This window comes from Salmo salar, chromosome 18 (assembly GCF_965601325.2).
Source record: "Salmo salar chromosome 18, fSalSal1, whole genome shotgun sequence".
Taxonomy (NCBI): Eukaryota; Metazoa; Chordata; class Actinopteri; order Salmoniformes; family Salmonidae; genus Salmo; species Salmo salar.
In genome coordinates this window covers 101,773,661-101,789,710 of record NC_138308.1, presented here as the reverse complement: position 1 = coordinate 101,789,710, position 16,050 = coordinate 101,773,661, and the positions used below count along the sequence as shown (strand labels likewise).

At 44.0% G+C, this 16,050-nt stretch overlaps 1 protein-coding gene across 1 annotated transcript in view; it reads right to left on the bottom strand.

The window, feature by feature from the left end:
• The window catches only part of plod3 (procollagen-lysine, 2-oxoglutarate 5-dioxygenase 3), a 59,453-nt gene that overhangs the window by 30,130 nt on the left and 13,273 nt on the right, over nucleotides 1–16,050 (bottom strand). Inside the window, exons 6-7 of the mRNA XM_045701714.2 lie at nucleotides 14,469–14,532; nucleotides 13,871–13,968 (exon numbers count right to left, since the gene is read on the bottom strand). Of these exons, the coding sequence (XP_045557670.1) occupies nucleotides 13,871–13,968; nucleotides 14,469–14,532 (162 nt within the window). The remainder of the gene's footprint in view (nucleotides 1–13,870; nucleotides 13,969–14,468; nucleotides 14,533–16,050) is intronic.

Genomic DNA, 16,050 nt, shown 5'->3' with positions numbered 1-16,050 from the left:
ACCAGTCCTCTGTCTGTCTGTCTCTAACCCTAATATAACCAGTCCTCTGTCTGTCTCTAACCCTAATATAACCAGTCCTCTGTCTGTCTGTCTCTAACCCTAATATAACCAGTCCTCTGTCTGTCTGTCTCTAACCCTAATATAACCAGTCCTCTGTCTGTCTGTCTCTAACCCTAATATAACCAGTCCTCTGTCTGTCTGTCTCTAACCCTAATATAACCAGTCCTCTGTCTGTCTGTCTCTAACCCTAATATAACCAGTCCTCTGTCTGTCTGTCTCTAACCCTAATATAACCAGTCCTCTGTCTGTCTGTCTCTAACCCTAATATAACCAGTCCTCTGTCTGTCTCTAACCCTAATATAACCAGTCCTCTGTCTGTCTGTCTCTAACCCTAATATAACCAGTCCTCTGTCTGTCTGTCTCTAACCCTAATATAACCAGTCCTCTGTCTGTCTGTCTCTAACCCTAATATAACCAGTCCTCTGTCTGTCTGTCTCTAACCCTAATATAACCAGTCCTCTGTCTGTCTGTCTCTAACCCTAATATAACCAGTCCTCTGTCTGTCTGTCTCTAACCCTAATATAACCAGTCCTCTGTCTGTCTGTCTCTAACCCTAATATAACCAGTCCTCTGTCTGTCTGTCTCTAACCCTAATATAACCAGTCCTCTGTCTGTCTGTCTCTAACCCTAATATAACCAGTCCTCTGTCTGTCTGTCTCTAACCCTAATATAACCAGTCCTCTGTCTGTCTGTCTCTAACCCTAATATAACCAGTCCTCTGTCTGTCTGTCTCTAACCCTAATATAACCAGTCCTCTGTCTGTCTGTCTCTAACCCTAATATAACCAGTCCTCTGTCTGTCTGTCTCTAACCCTAATATAACCAGTCCTCTGTCTGTCTGTCTCTAACCCTAATATAACCAGTCCTCTGTCTGTCTGTCTCTAACCCTAATATAACCAGTCCTCTGTCTGTCTGTCTCTAACCCTAATATAACCAGTCCTCTGTCTGTCTCTAACCCTAATATAACCAGTCCTCTGTCTGTCTGTCTCTAACCCTAATATAACCAGTCCTCTGTCTGTCTGTCTCTAACCCTAATATAACCAGTCCTCTGTCTGTCTGTCTCTAACCCTAATATAACCAGTCCTCTGTCTGTCTGTCTCTAACCCTAATATAACCAGTCCTCTGTCTGTCTGTCTCTAACCCTAATATAACCAGTCCTCTGTCTGTCTGTCTCTAACCCTAATATAACCAGTCCTCTGTCTGTCTGTCTCTAACCCTAATATAACCAGTCCTCTGTCTGTCTGTCTCTAACCCTAATATAACCAGTCCTCTGTCTGTCTGTCTCTAACCCTAATATAACCAGTCCTCTGTCTGTCTGTCTCTAACCCTAATATAACCAGTCCTCTGTCTGTCTGTCTCTAACCCTAATATAACCAGTCCTCTGTCTGTCTGTCTCTAACCCTAATATAACCAGTCCTCTGTCTGTCTGTCTCTAACCCTAATATAACCAGTCCTCTGTCTGTCTGTCTCTAACCCTAATATAACCAGTCCTCTGTCTGTCTGTCTCTAACCCTAATATAACCAGTCCTCTGTCTGTCTGTCTCTAACCCTAATATAACCAGTCCTCTGTCTGTCTGTCTCTAACCCTAATATAACCAGTCCTCTGTCTGTCTGTCTCTAACCCTAATATAACCAGTCCTCTGTCTGTCTGTCTCTAACCCTAATATAACCAGTCCTCTGTCTGTCTGTCTCTAACCCTAATATAACCAGTCCTCTGTCTGTCTGTCTCTAACCCTAATATAACCAGTCCTCTGTCTGTCTGTCTCTAACCCTAATATAACCAGTCCTCTGTCTGTCTGTCTCTAACCCTAATATAACCAGTCCTCTGTCTGTCTGTCTCTAACCCTAATATAACCAGTCCTCTGTCTGTCTGTCTCTAACCCTAATATAACCAGTCCTCTGTCTGTCTGTCTCTAACCCTAATATAACCAGTCCTCTGTCTGTCTGTCTCTAACCCTAATATAACCAGTCCTCTGTCTGTCTCTAACCCTAATATAACCAGTCCTCTGTCTGTCTGTCTCTAACCCTAATATAACCAGTCCTCTGTCTGTCTGTCTCTAACCCTAATATAACCAGTCCTCTGTCTGTCTGTCTCTAACCCTAATATAACCAGTCCTCTGTCTGTCTCTAACCCTAATATAACCAGTCCTCTGTCTGTCTGTCTCTAACCCTAATATAACCAGTCCTCTGTCTGTCTCTAACCCTAATATAACCAGTCCTCTGTCTGTCTGTCTCTAACCCTAATATAACCAGTCCTCTGTCTGTCTGTCTCTAACCCTAATATAACCAGTCCTCTGTCTGTCTGTCTCTAACCCTAATATAACCAGTCCTCTGTCTGTCTGTCTCTAACCCTAATATAACCAGTCCTCTGTCTGTCTGTCTCTAACCCTAATATAACCAGTCCTCTGTCTGTCTGTCTCTAACCCTAATATAACCAGTCCTCTGTCTGTCTGTCTCTAACCCTAATATAACCAGTCCTCTGTCTGTCTGTCTCTAACCCTAATATAACCAGTCCTCTGTCTGTCTGTCTCTAACCCTAATATAACCAGTCCTCTGTCTGTCTGTCTCTAACCCTAATATAACCAGTCCTCTGTCTGTCTGTCTCTAACCCTAATATAACCAGTCCTCTGTCTGTCTGTCTCTAACCCTAATATAACCAGTCCTCTGTCTGTCTGTCTCTAACCCTAATATAACCAGTCCTCTGTCTGTCTGTCTCTAACCCTAATATAACCAGTCCTCTGTCTGTCTGTCTCTAACCCTAATATAACCAGTCCTCTGTCTGTCTGTCTCTAACCCTAATATAACCAGTCCTCTGTCTGTCTGTCTCTAACCCTAATATAACCAGTCCTCTGTCTGTCTGTCTCTAACCCTAATATAACCAGTCCTCTGTCTGTCTGTCTCTAACCCTAATATAACCAGTCCTCTGTCTGTCTGTCTCTAACCCTAATATAACCAGTCCTCTGTCTGTCTGTCTCTAACCCTAATATAACCAGTCCTCTGTCTGTCTGTCTCTAACCCTAATATAACCAGTCCTCTGTCTGTCTGTCTCTAACCCTAATATAACCAGTCCTCTGTCTGTCTGTCTCTAACCCTAATATAACCAGTCCTCTGTCTGTCTGTCTCTAACCCTAATATAACCAGTCCTCTGTCTGTCTGTCTCTAACCCTAATATAACCAGTCCTCTGTCTGTCTGTCTCTAACCCTAATATAACCAGTCCTCTGTCTGTCTGTCTCTAACCCTAATATAACCAGTCCTCTGTCTGTCTGTCTCTAACCCTAATATAACCAGTCCTCTGTCTGTCTGTCTCTAACCCTAATATAACCAGTCCTCTGTCTGTCTCTAACCCTAATATAACCAGTCCTCTGTCTGTCTGTCTCTAACCCTAATATAACCAGTCCTCTGTCTGTCTGTCTCTAACCCTAATATAACCAGTCCTCTGTCTGTCTGTCTCTAACCCTAATATAACCAGTCCTCTGTCTGTCTGTCTCTAACCCTAATATAACCAGTCCTCTGTCTGTCTGTCTCTAACCCTAATATAACCAGTCCTCTGTCTGTCTCTAACCCTAATATAACCAGTCCTCTGTCTGTCTGTCTCTAACCCTAATATAACCAGTCCTCTGTCTGTCTGTCTCTAACCCTAATATAACCAGTCCTCTGTCTGTCTGTCTCTAACCCTAATATAACCAGTCCTCTGTCTGTCTGTCTCTAACCCTAATATAACCAGTCCTCTGTCTGTCTCTAACCCTAATATAACCAGTCCTCTGTCTGTCTGTCTCTAACCCTAATATAACCAGTCCTCTGTCTGTCTGTCTCTAACCCTAATATAACCAGTCCTCTGTCTGTCTGTCTCTAACCCTAATATAACCAGTCCTCTGTCTGTCTGTCTCTAACCCTAATATAACCAGTCCTCTGTCTGTCTGTCTCTAACCCTAATATAACCAGTCCTCTGTCTGTCTGTCTCTAACCCTAATATAACCAGTCCTCTGTCTGTCTGTCTCTAACCCTAATATAACCAGTCCTCTGTCTGTCTCTAACCCTAATATAACCAGTCCTCTGTCTGTCTCTAACCCTAATATAACCAGTCCTCTGTCTGTCTGTCTCTAACCCTAATATAACCAGTCCTCTGTCTGTCTGTCTCTAACCCTAATATAACCAGTCCTCTGTCTGTCTCTAACCCTAATATAACCAGTCCTCTGTCTGTCTCTAACCCTAATATAACCAGTCCTCTGTCTGTCTCTAACCCTAATATAACCAGTCCTCTGTCTGTCTGTCTCTAACCCTAATATAACCAGTCCTCTGTCTGTCTGTCTCTAACCCTAATATAACCAGTCCTCTGTCTGTCTCTAACCCTAATATAACCAGTCCTCTGTCTGTCTGTCTCTAACCCTAATATAACCAGTCCTCTGTCTGTCTGTCTCTAACCCTAATATAACCAGTCCTCTGTCTGTCTGTCTCTAACCCTAATATAACCAGTCCTCTGTCTGTCTGTCTCTAACCCTAATATAACCAGTCCTCTGTCTGTCTGTCTCTAACCCTAATATAACCAGTCCTCTGTCTGTCTGTCTCTAACCCTAATATAACCAGTCCTCTGTCTGTCTGTCTCTAACCCTAATATAACCAGTCCTCTGTCTGTCTGTCTCTAACCCTAATATAACCAGTCCTCTGTCTGTCTGTCTCTAACCCTAATATAACCAGTCCTCTGTCTGTCTGTCTCTAACCCTAATATAACCAGTCCTCTGTCTGTCTGTCTCTAACCCTAATATAACCAGTCCTCTGTCTGTCTGTCTCTAACCCTAATATAACCAGTCCTCTGTCTGTCTGTCTCTAACCCTAATATAACCAGTCCTCTGTCTGTCTGTCTCTAACCCTAATATAACCAGTCCTCTGTCTGTCTCTAACCCTAATATAACCAGTCCTCTGTCTGTCTGTCTCTAACCCTAATATAACCAGTCCTCTGTCTGTCTGCTCAACCCTAATATAACCAGTCCTCTGTCTGTCTGTCTCTAACCCTAATATAACCAGTCCTCTGTCTGTCTGTCTCTAACCCTAATATAACCAGTCCTCTGTCTGTCTCTAACCCTAATATAACCAGTCCTCTGTCTGTCTGTCTCTAACCCTAATATAACCAGTCCTCTGTCTGTCTGTCTCTAACCCTAATATAACCAGTCCTCTGTCTGTCTCTAACCCTAATATAACCAGTCCTCTGTCTGTCTGTCTCTAACCCTAATATAACCAGTCCTCTGTCTGTCTGTCTCTAACCCTAATATAACCAGTCCTCTGTCTGTCTGTCTCTAACCCTAATATAACCAGTCCTCTGTCTGTCTGTCTCTAACCCTAATATAACCAGTCCTCTGTCTGTCTGTCTCTAACCCTAATATAACCAGTCCTCTGTCTGTCTGTCTCTAACCCTAATATAACCAGTCCTCTGTCTGTCTGTCTCTAACCCTAATATAACCAGTCCTCTGTCTGTCTGTCTCTAACCCTAATATAACCAGTCCTCTGTCTGTCTGTCTCTAACCCTAATATAACCAGTCCTCTGTCTGTCTGTCTCTAACCCTAATATAACCAGTCCTCTGTCTGTCTGTCTCTAACCCTAATATAACCAGTCCTCTGTCTGTCTGTCTCTAACCCTAATATAACCAGTCCTCTGTCTGTCTCTAACCCTAATATAACCAGTCCTCTGTCTGTCTGTCTCTAACCCTAATATAACCAGTCCTCTGTCTGTCTCTAACCCTAATATAACCAGTCCTCTGTCTGTCTCTAACCCTAATATAACCAGTCCTCTGTCTGTCTGTCTCTAACCCTAATATAACCAGTCCTCTGTCTGTCTGTCTCTAACCCTAATATAACCAGTCCTCTGTCTGTCTGTCTCTAACCCTAATATAACCAGTCCTCTGTCTGTCTGTCTCTAACCCTAATATAACCAGTCCTCTGTCTGTCTCTAACCCTAATATAACCAGTCCTCTGTCTGTCTGTCTCTAACCCTAATATAACCAGTCCTCTGTCTGTCTCTAACCCTAATATAACCAGTCCTCTGTCTGTCTGTCTCTAACCCTAATATAACCAGTCCTCTGTCTGTCTGTCTCTAACCCTAATATAACCAGTCCTCTGTCTGTCTCTAACCCTAATATAACCAGTCCTCTGTCTGTCTCTAACCCTAATATAACCAGTCCTCTGTCTGTCTGTCTCTAACCCTAATATAACCAGTCCTCTGTCTGTCTGTCTCTAACCCTAATATAACCAGTCCTCTGTCTGTCTCTAACCCTAATATAACCAGTCCTCTGTCTGTCTGTCTCTAACCCTAATATAACCAGTCCTCTGTCTGTCTGTCTCTAACCCTAATATAACCAGTCCTCTGTCTGTCTGTCTCTAACCCTAATATAACCAGTCCTCTGTCTGTCTGTCTCTAACCCTAATATAACCAGTCCTCTGTCTGTCTCTAACCCTAATATAACCAGTCCTCTGTAAGGTCTAACTATTAACAATATTATTTGTGCGCACGGTACCAGAATGCTATGCTGCCGTTCTAGAATTTGATTGTTTGCATTTTGCAGATATTCTCTGCACCCCTCATTGCATCAAGACCGCAATTTCTCATCAAATGCAGTGAGTGTTGTGAGCCTGGTCGGGGTGGAGGATAATGGTGTTACGGCTCGGATAGGTTTTAGCCTGGTCGGGGTGGAGGATAATGGTGTTACGGCTCGGATAGGTTTTAGCCTGGTCGGGGTGGAGGATAATGGTGTTACGGCTCGGATAGGTTTTAGCCTGGTCGGGGTGGAGGATAATGGTGTTATGGCTCGGATAGGTTTTAGCCTGGTCGGGGTGGAGGATAATGGTGTTACGGCTCGGATAGGTTTTAGCCTGGTCGGGGTGGAGGATAATGGTGTTATGGCTCGGATAGGTTTTAGCCTGGTTGGGGTGGAGGATAATGAGAACAGGGTGGTGGATCAAGTCATGTAAGCAACAAAGGGAGGTAGTTTGTGCGGGTAATCAGCTATATTTCATGCAGAGACATTGGCATGAGTGAGGTGAATGTTCGCAGACACAATGTGTTATCATAAAATATGAAGCTAGACAGGATTAAGTAGGTTTATGCTTTGGCTTTATGCTTTCCTCTACGGGTTAATGTTAAGTGGGTGGACCAGTTATCGATCTCCTTCCAAAACGTGGGTAAAAGTATTACTGACTAAAATCCCCCTTAAAACGTTTTTCACCCAAATCTGGGAACACTTAATATTTTGTGCTATGGCTAGGATATGCAGTAGGCTTGTATTTGAGGAGATATTTTTTATTTTTTGGGGTGATTTGTCAAAAACTAAATGACTTGTCAAGTTATGTACTCCGGTTCTTGTATTCACTGTAACAAGCACATAGAATATTATACATAACCAATCAGAGCTGCAGTAGGCCTATATGCAAAAAGACCATGGCCATATATGGATCTGTGCCATTTACTTTGAACTGGACTGTGTTTAGAGCATGAGCGGTCGTGAGTAGATGAGCTTGTTTTGAGATCTGTAAGATGGCGCCGACAGACCCGGCAGCTCTGCTTCTAGCTCCTAAACAACTTTGCATTTTTTTTTGTGTTATTTCTTACATTATTAGCCCAGAATGTTTTTTTTTGCATTATTACATACATCCAGAAATAACTTCTGAATATCAGAGCGACGGTAACTCACCAGCGTTACGATCAAAAATACGACTTTCCTGAATAGGAACCTTTGTTTGTACCCCCCTGGGCAATTTAACTCGACCCAGAGGCTGATCCAAGACGCCGCCGACTCAGGATACCTGAACACCATCCACCGCTTCCGATTATATTACTCGCTAATGTTCAGTCCCTGGCCTGTTAGCTGTGAGACTGGTCTGTTAGCTGTGAGACTGGCCTGTTAGCTAATGTTCCGTCCCTGGACAATAAAGTAGACGAGCTCAGGGCGAGGATCTCCTTCCAGAGATACATCAGGGACTGTAACATACTGTTTCTCAGAATCATGGCTCTCTATGGATATACTGTCCTGGTCCATACAGCCAGCTGGGTTCCCAGTACATCACGCAGACAGGAATAAAGAACTCTCCGGGAAGAAGAAAGGCGGTGGATTATGTTTCATGATTATCTACTCATGGTGTGATTGTGACAACATACAGAATCTCAAGTCCTTTTGTTCACCTGACCTAGAATACCTCACAATCAAATGCCGACCGTATTACCTCCCAAGAGAATTCTCTTCGGTTATTGTCACAGCCGTGTATATTCCCTCAAGCCAATACCACGACGGCTGTGAAGGAACTACACTGGGCTTTGTGTAAACTGGAAACTACATATCCTGAGGCTGCATTTATGGTAGCTGGGGATTTTAACAAAGCAAATTTGATGAAAAGTTTTATCAACACACTGCCTTTAGTACTCGAGCCGCTAAAACTCTCGACCATGGTTACTCTCCCTTCCAGCATCGCTACAAGGCCCTCCCCCACCCTCCCTTCGGCAAATCAGATCACGACTCCATTCTGCTCCTCCCTTCCTATAGGCAGAAACTCAAACAGGAAGTATCCGTGCTAAGGTCTATTCAACGCTGGTCTGACCAATCGTAATCTACGCTTCAAGATTGTTTTGATCACGCGGACTGGGATATGTTCCAGGTAGCCTCCGAGAATAACATTGACTTATACACGATGACTGAGTTCATCAGGAAGTGTATAGGGGATGTTCTTCCCACTGTGACCATTAAAACCTACCCAAACCAAAAACTCGATGGCAGCATTCACACAAAACTGAAAGGGTGAAACACCCCATTTAACCACGGCAAGGTGACTGGGAATACGGTTGAATACAAACAGTGCAGTTATGCCCTCCTTAAGGCAATCAAAACAGGCAAAACGTCAGTACAGAGACAAAGTAGAGTCGCAATTCAACAGCTCAGGCACGAGACATATGTGGCAGGGACTACAGACAATCACAGATTACAAAGGGAAATCAGCCATGTCCCCGATGTCTTTCTTCCGGACAAGATAAACATCTTCTTGGAGGATAACACAGTGCCACCGACACGGCCCGTGGACTGTGGGCTCTCCTTCTCCGTGGCCGACGTGAGTAAGACATTTAAACGTGTTAACCCTCGCAAGGCTGCTGGCCCAGACGGCATCCCTAGCCGCGTCCTCAGAGCATGTCCAGACCAGCTGGCTTGTGTGTTTACGGACATATTCAATCTCTCCCTATCCCAGTCTGCTATCCCCACATGCTTCAAGTTGTCCATCATTGTTCCTGTATCAATGAAAGCAAAGATAACTGAGCTAAATGACTATCGCCCCGTAGCACTCACTTCTGTCATCATGAAGTGCTTTGAGAGACTAGTCAAGGATCATATCACCTCCACCTTACCTGACACCCTAGACCCACTTCAGTTTGCTTACCGCCCCAATAGATCCACAGACGATGCAATCGCCATCACACTGCCCTATCACATCTGGACAAGAGGAATACATATGTAAGAATGCTGTTCCTCAACTACAGCTCAACACCATAGTACCCTCCAAGCACATCATTAAGCACGGGGCCCTGGGTCTGAACCCCACCCTGTGCAACTGGGTCCTGGACTTCCTGATGGGCCGCCCCCAGGTGGTGAAGGTAGGAAACAACATCTCCACCCCGCTGATCCTCAACACTGGGGCCCCACAAGGGTGCGTTCTCAGCCCTCTCCTGTACTCCCTGTTCACCCATGACTGCATGGCCATGCCCGCCTCCAACTCAATCATCAAGTTTGCAGACGACACTACAGTGGTAGGCCTGATTACCAACAATGACAAGACGGCCTACAGGGAGGAGGTGAGGGCCATGGAGGAGTGGTGCCAGGGAAATAACCTCTCTCTCAACAAAACGAAGGAGCTGATTGTGGACTTCAGGAAACAGCAGAGGGAGCACCCCCCCCTATCCACATCGACGGGACAGTAGTGGAGAAGGTGAAAAACTTCAAGTTCCTTGGCGTACACATCACTGACAAACTGAAATGCTCCCTCCACACAGACAGTGTGGTGAAGAAGGTGCAACAGCGCCTCTTCAACCTCTGGAGGCTAAAGAATTTTGGCTCGTCACCCAAAACCCTCACAAACTCTTACAGATGCACCATTGAGAGCATCCTGTCGGGCTGTATCACCGCCTGGTACGGCAACTGCACCGCCCGCATCCCCAGGGCTCTCCAGAGGGTAGTGAGGTCTGCACAACGCATCACCGGGGGCAAACTACCTGCCCTCCAGGACACCTACACCACCCGATGTCACAGGAAGGCCAAGAAGATCATCAAGGACATCAACCACCCGAGCCACTGCCTGTTCACCCCGCTATCATCCAGAAGGCGAGGTCAGTACAGGTGCATCAAAGCTGGGACCGAGAGACTGAAAAACAGCTTCTATCTCAAGGCCATCAGACTGTTAAATAGCCATCACTAGCCGACTACCACCTGGTTACTCAACCCTGCATCTTAGAGGCTGCTGCCCTACATCCTGACATTTAATCCTAGTAAAAATTCACTGTTTTAGGTCAGTTAGGATCACCACTTTATTTTAAGAATGTGAAATGTCAGAATAATAGTAGAGAGAATGATTTATTTCAGCTTTTATTTCTTTCATCACATTCCCAGTGGATCAGAAGTTTACATGCACTCAATTAGTATTTGGTAGCATTGCCTTTAAATTGTTTAACTTGTGTTTACATACTGCTTTACTCATTTCATATGTATATACTGTATTCTACTGTTTTCTAGTCAATGCCACTCCGACATTGCTCTTCCTAATGTTTATATATTTCTTAGTTCCATTATTTCAGATTTGTGTTTATTGTTGTGAATTGTTAGATATTACTGCACTGTTGGAGCTGGGAACACAAGTATTTCCACTACACACACATCTGTTAAATATGGACCAATAACCTGTTAAATATGGACCAATGACATCTGTTAAATATGGACCAATAACATCTGTTAAATATGGACCAATGACATCTGTTAAATATGGACCAATAACATCTGTTAAATATGGACCAATAACATCTGTTAAATATGGACCAATAACATCTGTTAAATATGGACCAATAACATCTGATAAATATGGACCAATAACATTGGATTTGTTTTGGAAGCGAGAGCTGCCTGTAGCCTCGTCACATTGTGCTCATATCCTTTACTAGTTAGTGAGTTATTAACCCAGTTATTAGATCATGTGTTCATATCCTTTACTAGTTAGTGAGTTATTAACCCAGATATTAGATCATGTGTTCATATCCTTTACTAGTTAGTGAGTTATTAACCCAGTTATTAGATCATGTGTTCATATCCTTTACTAATTAGTGAGTTATTAACCCAGTTATTAGATCATGTGTTCATATCCTTTACTAGTTAGTGAGTTATTAACCCAGTTATTAGATCATGTGTTCATATCCTTTACTAGTTAGTGAGTTATTAACCCAGATATTAGATCATGTGTTCATATCCTTTACTAGTTAGTGAGTTATTAACCCAGTTATAGATCATGTGTTCATATCCTTTACTAGTTAGAGTTATTAACCCAGTTATAGATCATGTAGTCAGCAATAGGGGAGTGATTGCTTCCTACAAAAGCATAAAACATGTACATGTCTAGACATCAAGTTAGTCCGGTAAAGAGCTTATTTTATGCTCAATGTTGAGACAGGATTGAGTATGTAGCAGATAGGCAGAGGGAAGCATAATTTGTCTGATTCTCTGTATAATAATGCTATGGGATAATAACTCTGAGTGGACGAAGGTTAATGTCCAGTCCTGCATGTGCTTTTCCAAAGTCTCACGGAATGTAACATTGAACACCGTTCATTGGCTGCTACAGGCTGAATGACAGAACAGCTATTTCCATGTTAAAATATTATGGGATGTATTTTCTCCATTGTTTCTGATGGTAGGCCTACATTATGATCAAATAGCCACAGTAGCCTACAGTACTTGACCACTGTCTGAAACTGGAACAAAGCGGGTACAGCCTCAGTGTTCACAGTAAACATAATTTTCACAGAGCTGAAATTAGAGGGAACATTGTAAACAAGTCTAGCTGTTAGGTTACTAACTTATGTTTTAGTTTTTAGATTTACAGGAATAAAGTTGAAGACCTTCATTTCCCATCAGGAAAAAAACACTGTTTAGATGCTTTTCAGAGACATTTGTTGCATCATTGGAACGTCAGCGACAGAACCAATCACATGGGATGGAATGTTCCAGGGACCATTCAGCAAGGACCAGCGACCGACACGTCAAAGGGTTAAAGTCTGTTCCACATATAGTCCATATATACTACATATACTATATATATACACACTACCCAACCCTCCATATATAGTCCACTACCCAACCCTCCATATATAGTCCACTACCCAACCCTCCATATATAGTCCACTACCCAACCCTCCATATATAGTCCACTACCCAACCCTCCATATATAGTCCACTACCCAACCCTCCATATATAGTCCACTACCCAACCCTCCATATATAGTCCACTACCCAACCCTCCATATATAGTCCACTACCCAACCCTCCATATATAGTCCACTACCCAACCCTACATATATAGTCCACTACCCAACCCTCCATATATAGTCCACTACCCAACCCTCCACATATAGTCCACTACCCAACCCTCCATATATAGTCCACTACCCAACCCTCCATATATAGTCCACTACCCAACCCTCCATATATAGTCCACTACCCAACCCTCCACATATAGTCCACTACCCAACCCTCCATATATAGTCCACTACCCAACCCTCCACATATAGTCCACTACCCAACCCTCCATATATAGTCCACTACCCAACCCTCCATATATAGTCCACTACCCAACCCTCCATATATAGTCCACTACCCAACCCTCCATATATAGTCCACTACCCAACCCTCCATATATAGTCCACTACCCAACCCTCCATATATAGTCCACTACCCAACCCTCCATATATAGTCCACTACCCAACCCTCCATATATAGTCCACTACCCAACCCTCCATATATAGTCCACTACCCAACCCTCCATATATAGTCCACTACCCAACCCTCCATATATAGTCCACTACCCAACCCTCCATATATAGTCCACTACCCAACCCTCCACATATAGTCCACTACCCAACCCTCCATATATAGTCCACTACCCAACCCTCCATATATAGTCCACTACCCAACCCTCCATATATAGTCCACTACCCAACCCTCCACATATAGTCCACTACCCAACCCTCCATATATAGTCCACTACCCAACCCTCCATATATAGTCCACTACCCAACCCTCCATATATAGTCCACTACCCAACCCTCCATATATAGTCCACTACCCAACCCTCCATATATAGTCCACTACCCAACCCTCCATATATAGTCCACTACCCAACCCTCCATATATAGTCCACTACCCAACCCTCCATATATAGTCCACTACCCAACCCTCCATATATAGTCCACTACCCAACCCTCCATATATAGTCCACTACCCAACCCTCCACATATAGTCCACTACCCAACCCTCCATATATAGTCCACTACCCAACCCTCCATATATAGTCCACTACCCAACCCTCCATATATAGTCCACTACCCAACCCTCCATATATAGTCCACTACCCAACCCTCCATATATAGTCCACTACCCAACCCTCCATATATAGTCCACTACCCAACCCTCCATATATAGTCCACTACCCAACCCTCCATATATAGTCCACTACCCAACCCTCCATATATAGTCCACTACCCAGTTTGACCCAAAAATTCTGATGCTGTGTCGGGATTGGTTACCTTGGTGGGTCCGTTGCCATGGATAATAACAGGAAGTGTGTCATAGGCCACGTTCCTCGCACGGACACGAGCCTTCTCAAACTTCAGCACCACCTCCTCTGTGTGTGTATTTAGGTGTGTGTGTTTAGGGGTGTGTGTGTGTGTGTTTAGGGGTGTGTGTGTGTGTTTAGGTATGTGTGTGTGTTTAGGTGTGTGTGTGTGTTTAGGTGTGTGTGTTTAGGTGTGTGTGTGTGTTTAGGTGTGTGTGTGTAGGTATGTGTGTGTGTTTAGGTGTGTGTGTAGGTAGGTGTGTGTGTGTAGGTATGTGTGTGTGTTTAGGTGTGTGTGTGTGTGTGTGTGTGTGTGTGTGTTTAGGTGTGTGTGTGTGGGGAGAAAATAACATGTAGGTTAAGCTCACTTCAGACACAGAGAAGATGGAGGCAGAATTGTGTGTGTGTGTGTGTGTGTGTGTGTGTGTGTGTGTGTGTGTGTGTGTGTGTGTGTGTGTGTGTGTGTGTGTGTGTGTGTGTGTGTGTGTGTGTGTGTGTAGGTGTGTGTGTGTGTGTGTGTGTGTGTGTGTGTGTGTGTGTGTGTGTGTGTGTGTGTGTGTCTCCCTCACCAATGGCTCCGTTGAGGTTCTGGAAGATTCTAGAGCGATGGTCCAGAGTCATGTTGTACTTGGTCTGAAAAATAACATTACCACAACAACAACTTTACTAAAACATTACAACAATGTTACCTCAACGTACCGGTTCTCAATAAAGGTTAAATAAAGGTTAAATAAACAAATACAAATTGAGATTAAACATTACTGTCCAGTTATATACTACATGACCAAAAGTATGTGGACACCTGCTATTATCTAACATTAGGTAGAAACACTACATGACCAAAAGTATGTGGACACCTGCTATTATCTAACATTAGGTAGAAACACTACATGACCAAAAGTATGTGGACACCTGCTATTATCTAACATTAGGTAGAAACACTACATGACCAAAAGTATGTGGACACCTGCTATTATCTAACATTAGGTAAATACACTACATGACCAAAAGTATATGGACACATGCTCATCTCATTTCAAAATCATGGGTATTAATATGGACTTGGTCCCCCCTTTGGTGCTATAACAGCCTCCACTCTTCTGGGAAGTCATTAATATGGAGTTGGTCCCCCCTTTGCTGCTATAACAGCCTCCTCTCTTCAGGGAAGTCATTAATATGGAGTTGGTCCCCCCTTTGCTGCTATAACAGCCTCCACTCTTCTGGGAAGTCATTAATATGGAGTTGGTCCCCCCTTTGCTGCTATAACAGCCTCCACTCTTCAGGGAAGTCATTAATATGGAGTTGGTCCCCCTTTGCTGCTATAACAGCCTCCACTCTTCAGGGAAGTCATTAATATGGAGTTGGTCCCCCCCTTTGCTGCTATAACAGCCTCCACTCTTCAGGGAAGTCATTAATATGGAGTTGGTCCCCCCTTTGCTGCTATAACAGCCTCCACTCTTCAGGAAGTCATTAATATGGAGTTGGTCCCCCCTTTGCTGCTATAACAGCCTCCACTCTTCTGGGAAGGCATTAATATGGAGTTGGTCCCCCCCTTTGTTGCTATAACAGCCTCCACTCTTCAGGGAAGTCATTAATATGGAGTTGGTCCCCCCTTTGCTGCTATAACAGCCTCCACTCTTCAGGAAGTCATTAATATGGAGTTGGTCCCCCCCTTTGCTGCTATAACAGCCTCCACTCTTCAGGGAAGTCATTAATATGGAGTTGGTCCCCCCTTTGCTGCTATAACAGCCTCCTCTCTTCAGGGAAGTCATTAATATGGAGTTGGTCCCCCCTTTGCTGCTATAACAGCCTCCACTCTTCAGGGAAGTCATTAATATGGAGTTGGTCCCCCCCTTTGCTGCTATAACAGCCTCCACTCTTCTGGGAAGTCATTAATATGGAGTTGGTCCCCCCTTTGCTGCTATAACAGCCTCCACTCTTCTGGGAAGTCATTAATATGGAGTTGGTCCCCCCTTTGCTGCTATAACAGCCTCCACTCTTCAGGGAAGTCATTAATATGGAGTTGGTCCCCCTTTGCTGCTATAACAGCCTCCACTCTTCAGGGAAGTCATTAATATGGAGTTGGTCCCCCCCTTTGCTGCTATAACAGCCTCCACTCTTCAGGGAAGTCATTAATATGGAGTTGGTCCC